General features: G+C 34.7%; 2 protein-coding genes across 3 annotated transcripts; both read right to left on the bottom strand.

Moving 5' to 3' along the window:
* Positions 1 to 34: 34 nt before the first annotated feature.
* On the bottom strand, positions 35 to 7,662 carry LOC108997064 (OVARIAN TUMOR DOMAIN-containing deubiquitinating enzyme 9). Its single transcript, XM_018973161.2, has 11 exons — positions 7,394 to 7,662; positions 6,033 to 6,411; positions 5,672 to 5,937; positions 4,411 to 4,484; positions 3,376 to 3,430; positions 2,638 to 2,712; positions 2,477 to 2,550; positions 2,328 to 2,376; positions 1,967 to 2,051; positions 1,384 to 1,440; positions 35 to 370 (listed from the first exon to the last, which is right to left on the bottom strand). The coding sequence occupies exons 2-11, from the start codon at positions 6,352 to 6,354 to the stop codon at positions 306 to 308; spliced, it is 1,122 nt and encodes a 373-aa protein (XP_018828706.1). The 5' UTR covers positions 6,355 to 6,411; positions 7,394 to 7,662; the 3' UTR covers positions 35 to 305.
* A 303-nt stretch (positions 7,663 to 7,965) lies between these two features.
* Positions 7,966 to 11,928, bottom strand: LOC108997061 (serine/threonine-protein kinase PCRK1-like). Of its 2 annotated transcripts, none has more exons than XM_018973153.2 (5): positions 11,411 to 11,928; positions 10,174 to 10,578; positions 9,502 to 9,762; positions 9,231 to 9,353; positions 7,966 to 8,796 (listed from the first exon to the last, which is right to left on the bottom strand). In XM_018973153.2, the coding sequence occupies exons 2-5, from the start codon at positions 10,552 to 10,554 to the stop codon at positions 8,257 to 8,259; spliced, it is 1,305 nt and encodes a 434-aa protein (XP_018828698.1). In that variant the 5' UTR covers positions 10,555 to 10,578; positions 11,411 to 11,928; the 3' UTR covers positions 7,966 to 8,256. The 2 variants fall into 2 exon arrangements, with proteins under 2 accessions (XP_018828698.1, XP_018828699.1); XM_018973154.2 differs by lacking the exon at positions 11,411 to 11,928 and adding an exon at positions 11,039 to 11,404.
* Positions 11,929 to 13,137: the final 1,209 nt, after the last annotated feature.

Below are 13,137 nucleotides of genomic sequence, written 5' to 3' on the forward strand. Positions count from 1 at the left end.
TCAAGTCATGTAAATTATGAGAGAGTAGCGAGGATAAATAAATCTAAGGAATTGGATATCACCTAAAATGGTAATAATGAAAAATAACAATAATCAAACGGATGGAAAATCCACGTATAAACTAATTACGATACAAAAATGATTGATAATATATACATACATATATATATATATATTTATATATACACAAACTAGTAAAGGGGCCCTTCGACCGAAGGACCTTAAAATCAATAAAATATGTACAAAAGAATCGGACGCGCAGCACCAGCAGTCACCCAAAACGAAACCCACCTACTAAACACCCATCACGAGCTGATTAGGCTTCCAAAATTCCACCATTTTTTCTTCTTCTTCATGGATGCAGGCAGATCTAGACACGAGACAAATTAAAATCATTAAAACTTTGCAAATGTTGATAATAAATATTGATTGATCTAGTTTAATGCCATGGGTAATTTAAGATGTAGGACCTTATCTTGGCTCTGTTCTATCATCAATAATGTTTATAATCTCTGCAAACCTTTTTCAATAGCTGTTTGCATAATCATTAGTTTTTTTTTTTTTTTTTATAATTTTACTAATAATTTTGGTCACAAATTCTGCCACCGTTTCTCTTTACTTGGTCCCTAAATTCCAAGATGCCTCCGTCAAATGCATACACAAATTAAGAATATAGCTAGGGATTCCCAAGACTTCGAAGTTCAGATTTTAGGGGCTAGGTAACTAGAGAAAACATATAGACAGAAACTCAATAAGGCATTGCTCCTTAGCAATGAGTTGTCTATATTAAATAGAAGGCGCTTGATACACGCTTGCACTCAATTCCCTTCCCTTTTCTGCCGGTTCCTCTAGCTCTAGCTCTCCTACAGTACTTGTATATTCCAGTATTTACCATCTTTATCTAGCAATCTAATTTGAAAAAAAAATGCTTCCAACTCCATTTGCATGATGGTATAAAGGTGTCCCAAAATACCTTTGATTCCAAACTTAATCTTGCAGTATGTCCCATCACGACAGTGGGTCAACTTGGAGCTGAACTAGTCGATTAGAGAATCCAAACCGCACCCCCCCCCCCAGCAGCAGTTTAACATAATAGACCTTAACTGTTCTTTTGGTAATTTTTCCTTTACTCATTCCTCCAAAGGCAAGTGGGGCTTTGCAAGTGAAGACTAAGGATAGAATAAATCCAAACGCTGAATACAAAACTTAAAGGTTTTCAATGAGTATGGAAACACTATTGAGAACAAGCAGCAAGAAAAAACATTTTAGGTTTCGGGTTTGATAGAAAAATCATTTCCAAGATCATCCTATGTACTTCTAGTGTCACCTTTTCATTTGTATTATATTCCAGCAGATGCATATCACGAAAAGTTAACTGTTTACCTCCTTCCGGATAAATTGAATTGTAATGCACCTCAGCCCAAAAGCTCAAGAAAATAACTGCACAAGCCAAAAATAAGAAAGTATTTTATAAACATACTCTAACCAAACAAGCCAAAATACCACAGGGTTAAAGATAGGGGCATAAAAATTTATCCATTCAGATTATCATAGTTACTAAAAATGATTCCTACCTTACTGATTAGTTGTTTAAATGGTAAAATTTAACAAGTTTGGTACCCAGCTTAAAGAAGTTTGATGATCAAGCCAAACAAGGGGAAAAAATCATAATGGAGGTATAGAATGAGTAACAAAGTCAATCAAGCCATCACAAGATCTGTAAAAGTTTCATAAGGATCGAATGATATTTAAAAACCTCCTAGCATCCAAGAGAGTGATGGTCAGATGGTGAAGTTGATATTGATTGATACAACTTTTTAAATCCCAATGTTTTAAAAGGTACATAAGGAGGGGGCGATTTAGATTATTATGACAGCATGATAATCTAAAACATTTCCACTGTTTTGATCTCCATTGGTTATAAAACATCACGCTCCACAACATTGATGAAAAGCTTTACAGTTACCTCGGTTGGACTTCTGGATATGTGGAAGGATCTCAATATAGCATGTGTCCTTAAATGAAGTTAGCACAAATATCTTGACACCATACTGCATAACATATGGTAAAACATTCATTATTCATCAATCGAATAGGTTTTAACACAAAAACTATTGATATCCATGTAGAGGCTAACAAATTCAAGAAGCAAAAAGCACTAAAACACTAGAAGGAAAAATTAAATTAAATGAACTGACAAAGGATATCATAAATTGATTCAAATCTATAAAGTTTAGGCGATCAAGAAAAGAAGGTTAATGGTCAATATTAAACTCTTAGCAGAAAGTAAAGGGAGAAACAGAAAAAAGTCCAATAGTTCCTTATACCCAATCTGCAGCAGCTTGCAATGTCACATGGTCACCCCATTCACCACTCCTATTTCATAAACCCAAAAAAGAAGCATACAAGCATGAGAAATATATTCATAAAGCTTTTAGCAAATGAAATACCATGAAAGCAGAGAATAGAACAATACTTGCTCATTTTCTTCAAATAGTCCTTGTAGGCCATGGGGACATAACCCTCATACATTCCTGGGTGAGACTTAAGCTGATGACATCAATACAGAAATTATCACGCTACTATAAAATTGAAGATTTGCATCACAAAATAAGAACATATTCAAATGCAACCAACCTGTTGAATGATCTGTTCTCTTACAAAAGCATGGTGCTCGGGAGAACGATACAGTTGATCAGATAAAGCACGAAACTGGAAAAATACAGACCAAAAAGATGTCTCTTAAGTTCATAATATTGGGAAATGCATAACTGCAAGGTATTACAAGAAACAACAATAGCTAATAACAATACCAACTGTAGCTGACAAAGGAACCACACCTATCTATCATACAAGGTTTTTTTTTTTTCCTTTCTTTTTTCTGAACTGATAATATGCTCAAATTAGACATTTAAATAGCAGGATTACCCTCAATCCCAGAAGAAAACTCAAATAAAGGTTTGTTACCCTCATCGGATGCTTATTAACTATTAAATGCGCTTCCATATACACTAGTCCCAAATTACCTGGGACCCCTTTCCCACTTTGAAATTGAAGAAGTCTGAACCCTAACTATGCATTTTCATAAAAATAAGGCTGATTTCCTTTTGCAATATATAGCTTTTTTAGCTTATGGACTCGGAAAGAGAATAAAAGATATGATCAGCAACTGACATAAAACATGCACTATAAAGTGTCCGATAAAAACTGATTACCCAAAAAGAAAATCTGCAGAGGCATTTGATAAATTACACCACTTTATTGCTCTTTTTTTTCTGTTTTTTTTTTTTACTGTCCAAAACATAGAAACTATCATTCACATTTGCAAGAATTAAGTACTTCAACAGAAAGGAAATGAGGAAAAAAAAAACTAACCTGACAGTTACCATCTCCTTGAACCTTAAGCTCAATCAGCTCATATAACTGCAGTCTGAAAAGACCAGATATCTTAACACCAGATATCCAATAATTTCAACACCTTTCTACTTGTAGAAACTATCCAAAAAGGAATATAAGGCACTAAAGTTTCTGTAACTGATAAAAATGTACTAACAACTTGACAAACAAATTTCATTCAAAGGCAATTTCACAAGGGCCACCACATAACACTTGTGCATAGCCAAGCAGATGGGGTCAACACAAGAGAAGCATGGACGGAATGTAAATTGGGGATTCCTTAAAAAAAATAAACAATGTATGCAAAAATAATTAACTAATGTATCCAAATATTAACTTTGTCAAATATTATTTTAACTGTGTGGACATAACATAAGATCAACTTGATAATGTTTGTCAGATAACATGGGAAACCATAAATCAATATCAATAACACCCAAATCTTTAGGCTTTATATGAACAGCTGCTTACTAAGTTGAATTGAAAGGTGAATTGAAAGGTAGAACCAAGTGATTTAATGAAATCTTCACTCTAATTCTCCAGCCATCCCCCCTATCCCTTCTTTTTCTCCCTATACTAAATTACAACGCTGCCCAAATACCAAACAACATAGTAATTGCTTTCTTTTTTAAGCAATATAGTAATCACTTTCTCAACAAAGCCGTCAAAATGAACTTCATTGTCCTGTCCTATCTTAATATCAAGAAACCATGTCCCACAAAACCACAAAAAAAAAAAATCAGTCACCTATATATCCATCAGAACAGAAATCTAACATGATAGCAGCTCAAGGATCATTCAAAGGTTTCTTTTAATCATTTACCGAGTAATGGCTGCTTCCATAGATTTCATATTTCCTTTTAGAAAAAAAGTCTAAACAGAAAGTATCATATCTATGGAAACAGCCATTACTTAGTAAATGATTTAAAAAGAAACATTATAAATGTATAACCTCGAGCACTCAATAACCAAGCATACTAAGCATGGCAATAACAAGGGGCAAGGGCACAATACCTCTCTAGCAGCCTTTGGTGATCTGATATTTCTTCGTCAACAGAGGGTATGTTCTCATTTGTTTTAGGAACATGCTGAAAAACCAAATGAGGGAAAGCCTCAGTTGCAATCTTTCAAATGCTAAAGGCCACCACAGCCGTGACATTAGGAAAGTATGTCTGCTCGGACACAACTATAGCACATGGAAAGTATGAAGAAGAAAAACCCAGAAGGCATAACTAACATCTAAAATTTAAAAAATCAATTAACTCCCACAGAATTGAGTCGGAGAAACATCTTGTAGCCGCTGTCCAATCATTCATACCCCTCGAACTTAAGTAGGAGAAACTTCAACTCTGGCAGGGGTAATTCATCCCCTTCAAAATTCCATGCACACTCTCTCTCCAAGAACTTTTCGAATAAATTAATGACCAATTATGCTACTAACGAGATAATTTTCTTCATAAGAGATCTGAAAAGTTTATAGCCATTCTATGCCAGACAGCACCCCTGAAAAAAAGTAAGAAAATTCCTACAGCATCCCTAAAAGAGTAGAAAATGCTGCTCTTTCAATAAAAGCAGAACTGCCATTCTCCTGATGCTAGAATAGTAAAATATATCCTAAATCATTTGTGGAATCTGCTTTACAATGGCATTGGCTTCAACATAGGTGAAACACAATATGCCATAACTTTCATATTTCCAAAAAAGATATTCTCTCTCATATTTTTTCAAAACGACACAACACTACACATAACATATACAAGGCAATTCCACTTTTAGGCCTCATTTGGGAAATGAGATGAGATGAGAAATCAGTTAATAGTAGTGAAATGGTTTGAGTTAAGATGTTTTATTGGGTTTTGGGAAAGGAGAGAGAAAAGGTCGAATAAAAATATTATAAAGTTAAAATTTTGTTAGAATATAATTTTTTAATATAATTTTTGTTTTGAAATTTGAAAAAATTGAATTATTTTTTGTGTTTTGTTTGGAAGTTTGGGAAAGTTGTAATGATAGGTAATAGTTAGATGAAAAAGCTGAAGATTTGAAATTGAAAAGTGTTTGGATTTGAGTGATGTTTGGGAAGGAAATAAGATGAGATGAGACGATATGAGACAGGTTGAGATGGGTTCCCAAACGAGGCCTTAGTCTTTGAGCTCTTCAATTCTCCTCTAAGTTGTAATACATTGCAGAATCGGGGCCCAACAAATGAAAATGCAAGTTACCAGCACAACAACTTCAGCTACTATAACTAAAACTTGAAAAAAAATATATTACTTACAGGAACAGGAACCATCTGATTAAATCTTTTGCCTACTTCACCATCCAGAGCAAACTCATCTGTTATGTCCAATGTATGCAACAGGTCCTCGACATTTGATGATTGTTCTCGTGGGCTAGAGCATGAGCCAAAAATTTCAATTTCAGCCGCTACATCATTTTCAGTTGCCCTATGATCATCAGCCTTTTCTATTATGTTTATGCTGGGATCTGCATCCTCTGTCTTTCTGCCAGGATTATCTGCCGCTTTCTTATCATGTTCATGCCCTGCATATTGTTGGCAATCTAGCATAATAAGAAAAACACGAAATCGTACCAAAAATGAAAATTAATCAGAATGGCAACGGCAAAGTTATCTTCACCAGAACTGTGATGTCTTTCTGAAGGACCAAGCCAATCCTGTGCAAGAACAGATGCTTGCAAATGCTCTTCCACAGCATTAGATAATCCAGAAACTTCAAAAGAATCGATTCGCGTAAATTCTTCTTGAAGAGCACGTGCTACAGCCTCATCATTCTCCACATTAGCATTCTCAGAAAAACCTTCTCTGACATACTCAACTTGACTCAAATCTTGGTCATATTGAGTAATGGCACTACAATAACCTCTATTTGTAAGTGTGCAAACATCTAGTTGATGGAGACCCCACCGAGTAACATCAGGATCTAGCTCATATGTTTTCATTTGTGCATATTAGACCCAAAAGGAGCTCTCGATCCTTGTAACTACCTCGCTTTATCTCTACACCCAAAACAGAGTGAGACAATTAAATAAGCCAGAATCACATTGCACCTAAAATACATATATGCATAACCCACTTAAGAGGAACAAGAAAAAATCAACCAATAACATTTCCAAGGTCTTTTTTTTTTTTCCTTTTTAATCCTAAGTTCCACATGCACCAATTGAGTATTGAAATAATATCCTAACTCTTCACCATATTCTCCTAAGGAGATGCCAAAGAGATCATTGACAAGGAAGCACAAACAACTATCAATAAAATCTCCAAGTTCAATGCGAAAGTAATTTGTACACCTAATTACATAGCATACATTCAACCTAAAAGACACTGAGGGTGAGAAAGTCACAGATACGATAAATGTAGTCGTAGATTATCCATTCATTTTATCATTTTTTATAAGTAATTTTAAAATTTACCCATAAATATTTTTTTTAAAGAGACTACTTGGAAATATAAATTAAAAACTTTTAAAGACTAAAATATGCGAAATCCTTTCAATCATATAGATGAAGTTTTCTATTGCAACATAAAACTGATAAGAGTTTTACAGTAATTCAAAACAAGGATCACAGACGTGCCTTAATTAATTGAAATTTCAAAGTTATTCTTACGCCAAAAAAATCCCAAAATGTCTAAAACGTCCGTATTGAATTCACATCATGATAGGAATAGTTCAATCTATTATGCACCCCATGCCCTTTATGAGCTCCAAACTCAATAATTCCGAAAATAAACAAATAAAAATACGAGGACAAGGAACTCGTTCCATAGAAAAACTCAAACTTCACCCATGAATGACAAGAATCGCAAAACCCTAAACCAAAAAACTTCGCTTTCTCAAATTTCCCGATGTTTAAGTTCAAAAAGACCCAAGAAAATCATAAAAAAGAAAAAGAAAATACATATCCCATAGAGAGAGAGAGAGAGAGGCAGAAAGAATGAATTCTGCATTGCGTAATTCTCAAAAGCACAGAAACGTACCTCTGAGAATCCAAGAATGGTTTGAGGACAACCCAAGGGATGATTGTGAAAGCGAGCGATGCCAAGAATCTTGAGAGAGAGAGAGAGAGGGGGGGGGAATGGAGGGGTGTGAATTGCACGCGTCAGCCGTAGGAGGGATAAATATCGAGCAGCTATGGATACGAATTCGTAAAAGCGGCTTACGTGCCGTTAATGCTTCGGGACCCAAAGCATTTCCCTTCGTAAAACATTGGCGTCCGTTAATCTGTATTAGTAATAGTGCCTGTCCTATTTTTTCTTCAAAAGCGGCTTCTCAACCTTTTATAAGTTACTTAATGTATATTATAACTCGCCGTAGGAAATTGAAGCCGCCACATTCTGACGTGGCCCTACGAGGTTAAGATATCTCTAGGATAACTAACCGACCTTGGTAATGTCAATCGACCCCACGTGCCGTTATGATGGTGTCCTTTCCTTTCGGTTTTTTTTTTTTTTTTCCTCCTCTCTTTTGTCATGCTATAAGAAAATAGCACGCATTAAAAGAATAAATAATTCGAAAACACGGATGGATAGATGGATATGGAATATGCATATTCTGAGAACTGATATAAAGTTTTTGGTATAAAAAATAATAATAGTATGTTTTGAGGCCAACAATGAGCAAGTATAGAGCACCATCTATGTTTATACAATGCACTCATGACTCATCTATGTGTTTATTCAATCCAGTACTGCACTATACATAACGCAGAGTAATTGTCAAAATCAGCTAAAAAGGGCAGCCTTGTGCCTGACTCACGTATCCACTCTCATCGTGAAGGAGCTGGGTGGGACGGAGAGAGGGCCCAGCCCATTACCCCCCCCCCCAAAAAAAAAAAAAGGTATTACTTCTCAGGTCTACCAAGCATGTTAATCATGACAACCTTAGGTCTCCATGTTCCACAATTCAAACAACTATTTTCTCCTGTAAGTGGATCCAAAAAAATTCTCTTTAAACGTTCTCTTTTGGATTCTATGGAGTCTTCTTCTGCAGCTAAACTCATGATGGGGTGTTCGGGGACTCCAATATCTGTTGTCTCCATAATTCTGTTCACCATCTCTAAGATTTCACTCATTTTGGGGCGTGATTTAGCCTGCCGCACCAGGCATCGGTTGGCTACAGCAGCTAACTTTTGAGCAGACTTGAGCGAATACTTTCCTTCGAGTTTGGGGTCCAAAATCAGCTCAAATTTTTTCTTATTAGACAGGTGTGGCCTGACCCAGTCCAACATTTTTTGCTCGTTCTTGGGGCGGTTCCGATCAAAAGGGCGCCTGCCAGTGATGAGTTCATAAAGGAAAACACCATAGCTCCAGACATCGATTTTTGATGTAAGATGCCCAGTTTGAATATATTCAGGAGCCGCATATCCAATTGTTCCTACAACCTATACGAAAATTAGGAAAGTCAGTTCCTCTATTTGTGCGAACTAGTATTAACATACATAGAATGCATGAGACCATAATGGCCCCAACAAGAAGAAGAATAAGACATGCCAAAAAGAAAACATAAATACAAAGTCAGAATCTACCACATTATACACAGATTATCTTGTCAAGTACATCTATTAAAATGATCAACATAACAGAGGCTTTCAAAGTTAGAAAGAAGATAGATACTTTAGATGACAAAGGTCATTATGATTAGAAAAGTTAGAAGATAGTTTCCTCAATTTTGTATACAAGTTTAACCATAAAGAGCTACCTTCTTTTGATAAGTATGATCGAGACATCTTCCGAACATGGTATGTATCCCTAATTAATGAAAATAATAGTAAGACGCTAAGTGTGAGAAAAGCCAGTACAAGTGTAGTAGACATACTGCAGTTGAGACATGACTTAATCCATCTGAAGGCCCCAGCCTGGCCAATCCGAAGTCCGATAACTTTGCATTCCATTGGTCATCCAAAAGAATATTTGAAGACTTGAAATCCCTAAAGATAATCTGCACCAACAAAAAAAGTTTATAGAACAGCAACAAATAAGACAATTTTTTATTTTTTGGGACTAGCAGCTTTGATGCATAATAGATTATCTTAGAATTAAAAGGAAATAGTTCTACCAAAGCTTAGACTTAAGAGAATGCAAAAGACCTGAAAATCCATTCCTTCGTGGAGGTATGCTAATCCGCGAGCAGCATCCTGGGCTATTCTCATTCTTGTGGCCCACGAAAGAGGTGTCTGAAATCGGCTTGATAAGTGATCTTGCACACTCCTGTTGGGCATGTATTCGTATACCAGCAGCCTCTGGATCCCTCTTTCATCATCCTCAGCACAGTGGCCCAATAATTTAACAAGATTTGGATGTTGAACAACACCTAAAACGTTTACTTCTGTCACCCACTCTCTATGGCCCTGTCAGCAAGATATGATAACACAAAAATTGTACCTCTTAAGACGTTAAATATTTTGAAATGCTGCAAAGACAGACATATAACAGAGAAAACAATAATAAGGCCATTTCCTTTTAGTTTTTCTTATTAAACTTCACCAATAAGAGGGTGAAGATAATTTTTTCTTTTATAAGGGTGAAGATAATATATTACAAAAAACAGACCTGTAGTGTTTGTGGCATAAAGCTAATAAATTAGTATCAAACGTTCATACCATTACCATGAAAAATATGCAAAATACATGTCTGAAAGTTTCAAGTTTTCCTGCTGCAAACATTCTAACTAGGTTATTGCATAATCAAATACACTAGAAGCATATTTTCACTCCAGTACAGAAGAGGAAGAATAACTAGAAGCATACTCTAAAACTTGCCTGCAATCCTCTTCTACTTAGTTGCTTAACAGCGACATCTATCTTTTTATGAGGATCATCTGTGCTCCGGATAACACCCCTATATACACCACCAAACCCACCCTCTCCAATCATGACAGAGCGGCTGAAACTCTTTGTGGCCGTCTTCATCTCTGAGAACGTGAATTCTCTGAGATTACTTTGTCTTTGAGACATGATTGCAAATGACTTGACAGAGGATGCAGTGCTTAATTCTGAGACGTTCTGAGAATTGAATTCAGAACCAGATCTCCTCGTATCCTGGTCTGTGTACATGGATGTGGAGGTGGACCCAATAGACATAGACTTTATAGTCCCTGGTTCATCATTTTTCTCTGTATTGGGGAAAGAAAAGCACTTCATGGCCTCTCAAAACTGATTTCTTCGCTGCATATCCAACAACTGTGTCATGATGGGAAAAAAAAAAGGCTGATGCAAGTAAGTAGCCAAGGCACCATTTTATTAATAGACACAACTCCAAATTTGACTTGGATTCATAAGACCCATGAATGTTTATGAAATACAAAAGTGCACCTTAAATTTTCCTTTCACGTATTCGAATAGACAATTGTCATTTATTTTGCTTAAATATCCCCATAAACTCACCACGAAAATAGGTAAGTTAATTGTCTTCGACAAAAACATTATTAAAAAGCAAGAACCAAATCTGCCAACAACAGGGTCCAACTCTCTTCCCAACAAGCAGAGATAGTTATAGACTTGAGAAGTGTTATAGCTACAGTGAGATTTCACAAAATTAAACTCACGAAACTGATGTGGCTTCATGATCTAATTTATAATAAAAATAATTTTAGAATCTGATGTATCAATCAGTTTGTGAGTATACTTTTGATCCCTTTGTGGCCAAAGCATTTCTCGACTTGAGAAGTGTGATACTTGGAATATATAGCTCATCACTTTTGAGTTTCCTACTGCCCTTCAAGAAATCTCCTTCACTCGGGGTCAGGGCTGAGCTCAGAAAAGTAATCGACCGTTTCTTTGCAATCTCCACCATTATCAAACAGCTAAATATATTCACATCGTCACCCTATGGTAACTTAACAACTTTCATTGCTACCCTACAACTTTCTCACTTGAATACTCAGAATCCGGGGAATGAATCCGGGGAATTCAATTATAAAACATCAGTTTCAGAAATTCAGCAGGCTAAAACACAGAAAACAAAGGATAAATTGATAAGAAGAATAGGAAGACTTGCCTCTCATACAATTCAAATAGATAGAAGTGAAGGAACAATTTTATAACAATCAAAGAACTTTATTCTAGGAGTTTCTGAGCGAAACTCAAAGAACGAGAAAGAGAGATGAGCGTATCCAGGGACAGGACGAGCACTCCACGATCCACGGCAAGTCAATACTACGCAGCTGGAATTTAGCTCAACAACCAAAAACCCCATTAGACAAAAAAGAAAATGAAAACAGACAAAAGAATAAATAAAAAGTAAAGGAGCGTAGACCCAGAGAGTGGAGGGGTCAGGAGCGTGTGAATGAAATGAGTTTATGGTGTGAAAAGGAAAACCGAGCCAGAAGAAGAATGGATTTCTTTCGGGGAAAGGCATGGAGCGTGTGAATCGCGGAGACCGAGTCTCATTGAACATGGGAAAATGTTATAAATATTTTAGAACTTGATCATTTCAATCGGGTCGTCCTCGTAAATTGCAGACTGCAGTCGGAAGTTGAAAACCCAGGGGCACAGTTGTCCGATTCGGCAAGGGATGTGCTCCATCAATTTGTCATGCCCAGAATGCATCCAACGGTGTTATCTACGTGTGCTGGGATTACTCAATTATTTATTATTATCAGTGGGAAATTATATTCCCACCTACAAAATCCACGATAAAATTTATACTTTTTTTTTTATTTTGTTATTTAATAATTAAAAAATATTTTTTAATGAATTTATGATTTTATTTTTAAAAGATACTTAAAGAATTTAAACAAAATTTGAAAAAAAATTGGTAGTTCGGTGCCTGCCCTCGCGGGTGTAGCAGCACCCTTGTATGGTATGGTTGAGATTATGGTCTTTTGCATTTTTTTTTTTTTTTTAATCAGGGCCATGTTTGGAAATAGAGATCATCTCATCTCATAAATTTTTAAAACTTATACAAAATATTTTTTAATTTTTAATTTTTATATTGAATCGTTATAATTTTTTCAAACTTTTAAATAAGTTATAAAAGATAATAAAAATTTTTCAATTTTTTCAAAAAAATTATATTAAAATTTTTTTTAATTTATAATTTTTTTATTTAATTTTTTATCTTACATTTTTTAAAATTTAATAAAATATCTTAATTCAAATATTTTTATTATTATTCATAGAATTATCATCTCATCTTATTATTTAAATATGTTCAATTATTCAAAAATAGAGATAGTGTAGATTTCATTCTATTAAATACTATCAGTGAGTCTCAAATTACTATATTGTGTCTATATAAGTACCCTTATTTTCCTTTAAAAAGCCGTTTTTAAAAAACAACAAAAAATCGAAATTATCATCAATGAGAAATGCTAATTCGGGACTCAAATTTGTCTACCGAATGGTATTTTTTTTATTATTTAGTGATTAATAAAATATTTTTTAATGATATTATAAATTTTTTTATTTTTTCTAATATTTATAATAATTAAAAAATTACATGAAAAAAAATATTATTTTGTAGCGCAACTCAACATCAATATCACGTACAGAAATATAATTTAATGTTAGAAAAAAGTTATGCTGGAGCTTCTGCTGGACTATTTTTATTTATTTTTTAATATTCTTTTTATTTCTTGATTAAATAAATATTTTTTAATAATATTATGAATATTTTTTATTTTTCAAAAAATATTAAAAAATTATATTAAAAAACAAAAAATTAAAAAAAATACAGAATGTATTAGCGGGAGCTCCCAGCTGTGGGCGTAGACCCGCCGGCTG

This window comes from Juglans regia, chromosome 7 (assembly GCF_001411555.2).
Source record: "Juglans regia cultivar Chandler chromosome 7, Walnut 2.0, whole genome shotgun sequence".
NCBI lineage: Eukaryota > Viridiplantae > Streptophyta > Magnoliopsida > Fagales > Juglandaceae > Juglans > Juglans regia.

Bases quoted from the DNA above. Each gene is read 5' to 3' on its own strand.
- LOC108997061 (XM_018973153.2), bottom strand. From the start codon at position 10,554: ATGAAGTGCTTTTCTTTCCCCAATACAGAGAAAAATGATGAACCAGGG. The intron at 9,354-9,501 runs GTCTTTTGCATT...TTGTTGGTGCAG, and splicing joins ACGAAGGAATGGATTTTCAG to ATTATCTTTAGGGATTTCAA. The intron at 8,797-9,230 runs GTATGTCTACTA...ATTTTCGTATAG, and splicing joins TAAGTCATGTCTCAACTGCA to GTTGTAGGAACAATTGGATA.
- LOC108997064 (XM_018973161.2), bottom strand. From the start codon at position 6,354: ATGAAAACATATGAGCTAGATCCTGATGTTACTCGGTGGGGTCTCCAT. The intron at 5,938-6,032 runs GTGAAGATAACT...AACAATATGCAG, and splicing joins AGAAAGACATCACAGTTCTG to GGCATGAACATGATAAGAAA. The intron at 4,485-5,671 runs GTAAGTAATATA...TTGGTTTTTCAG, and splicing joins ATCAGATGGTTCCTGTTCCT to CATGTTCCTAAAACAAATGA.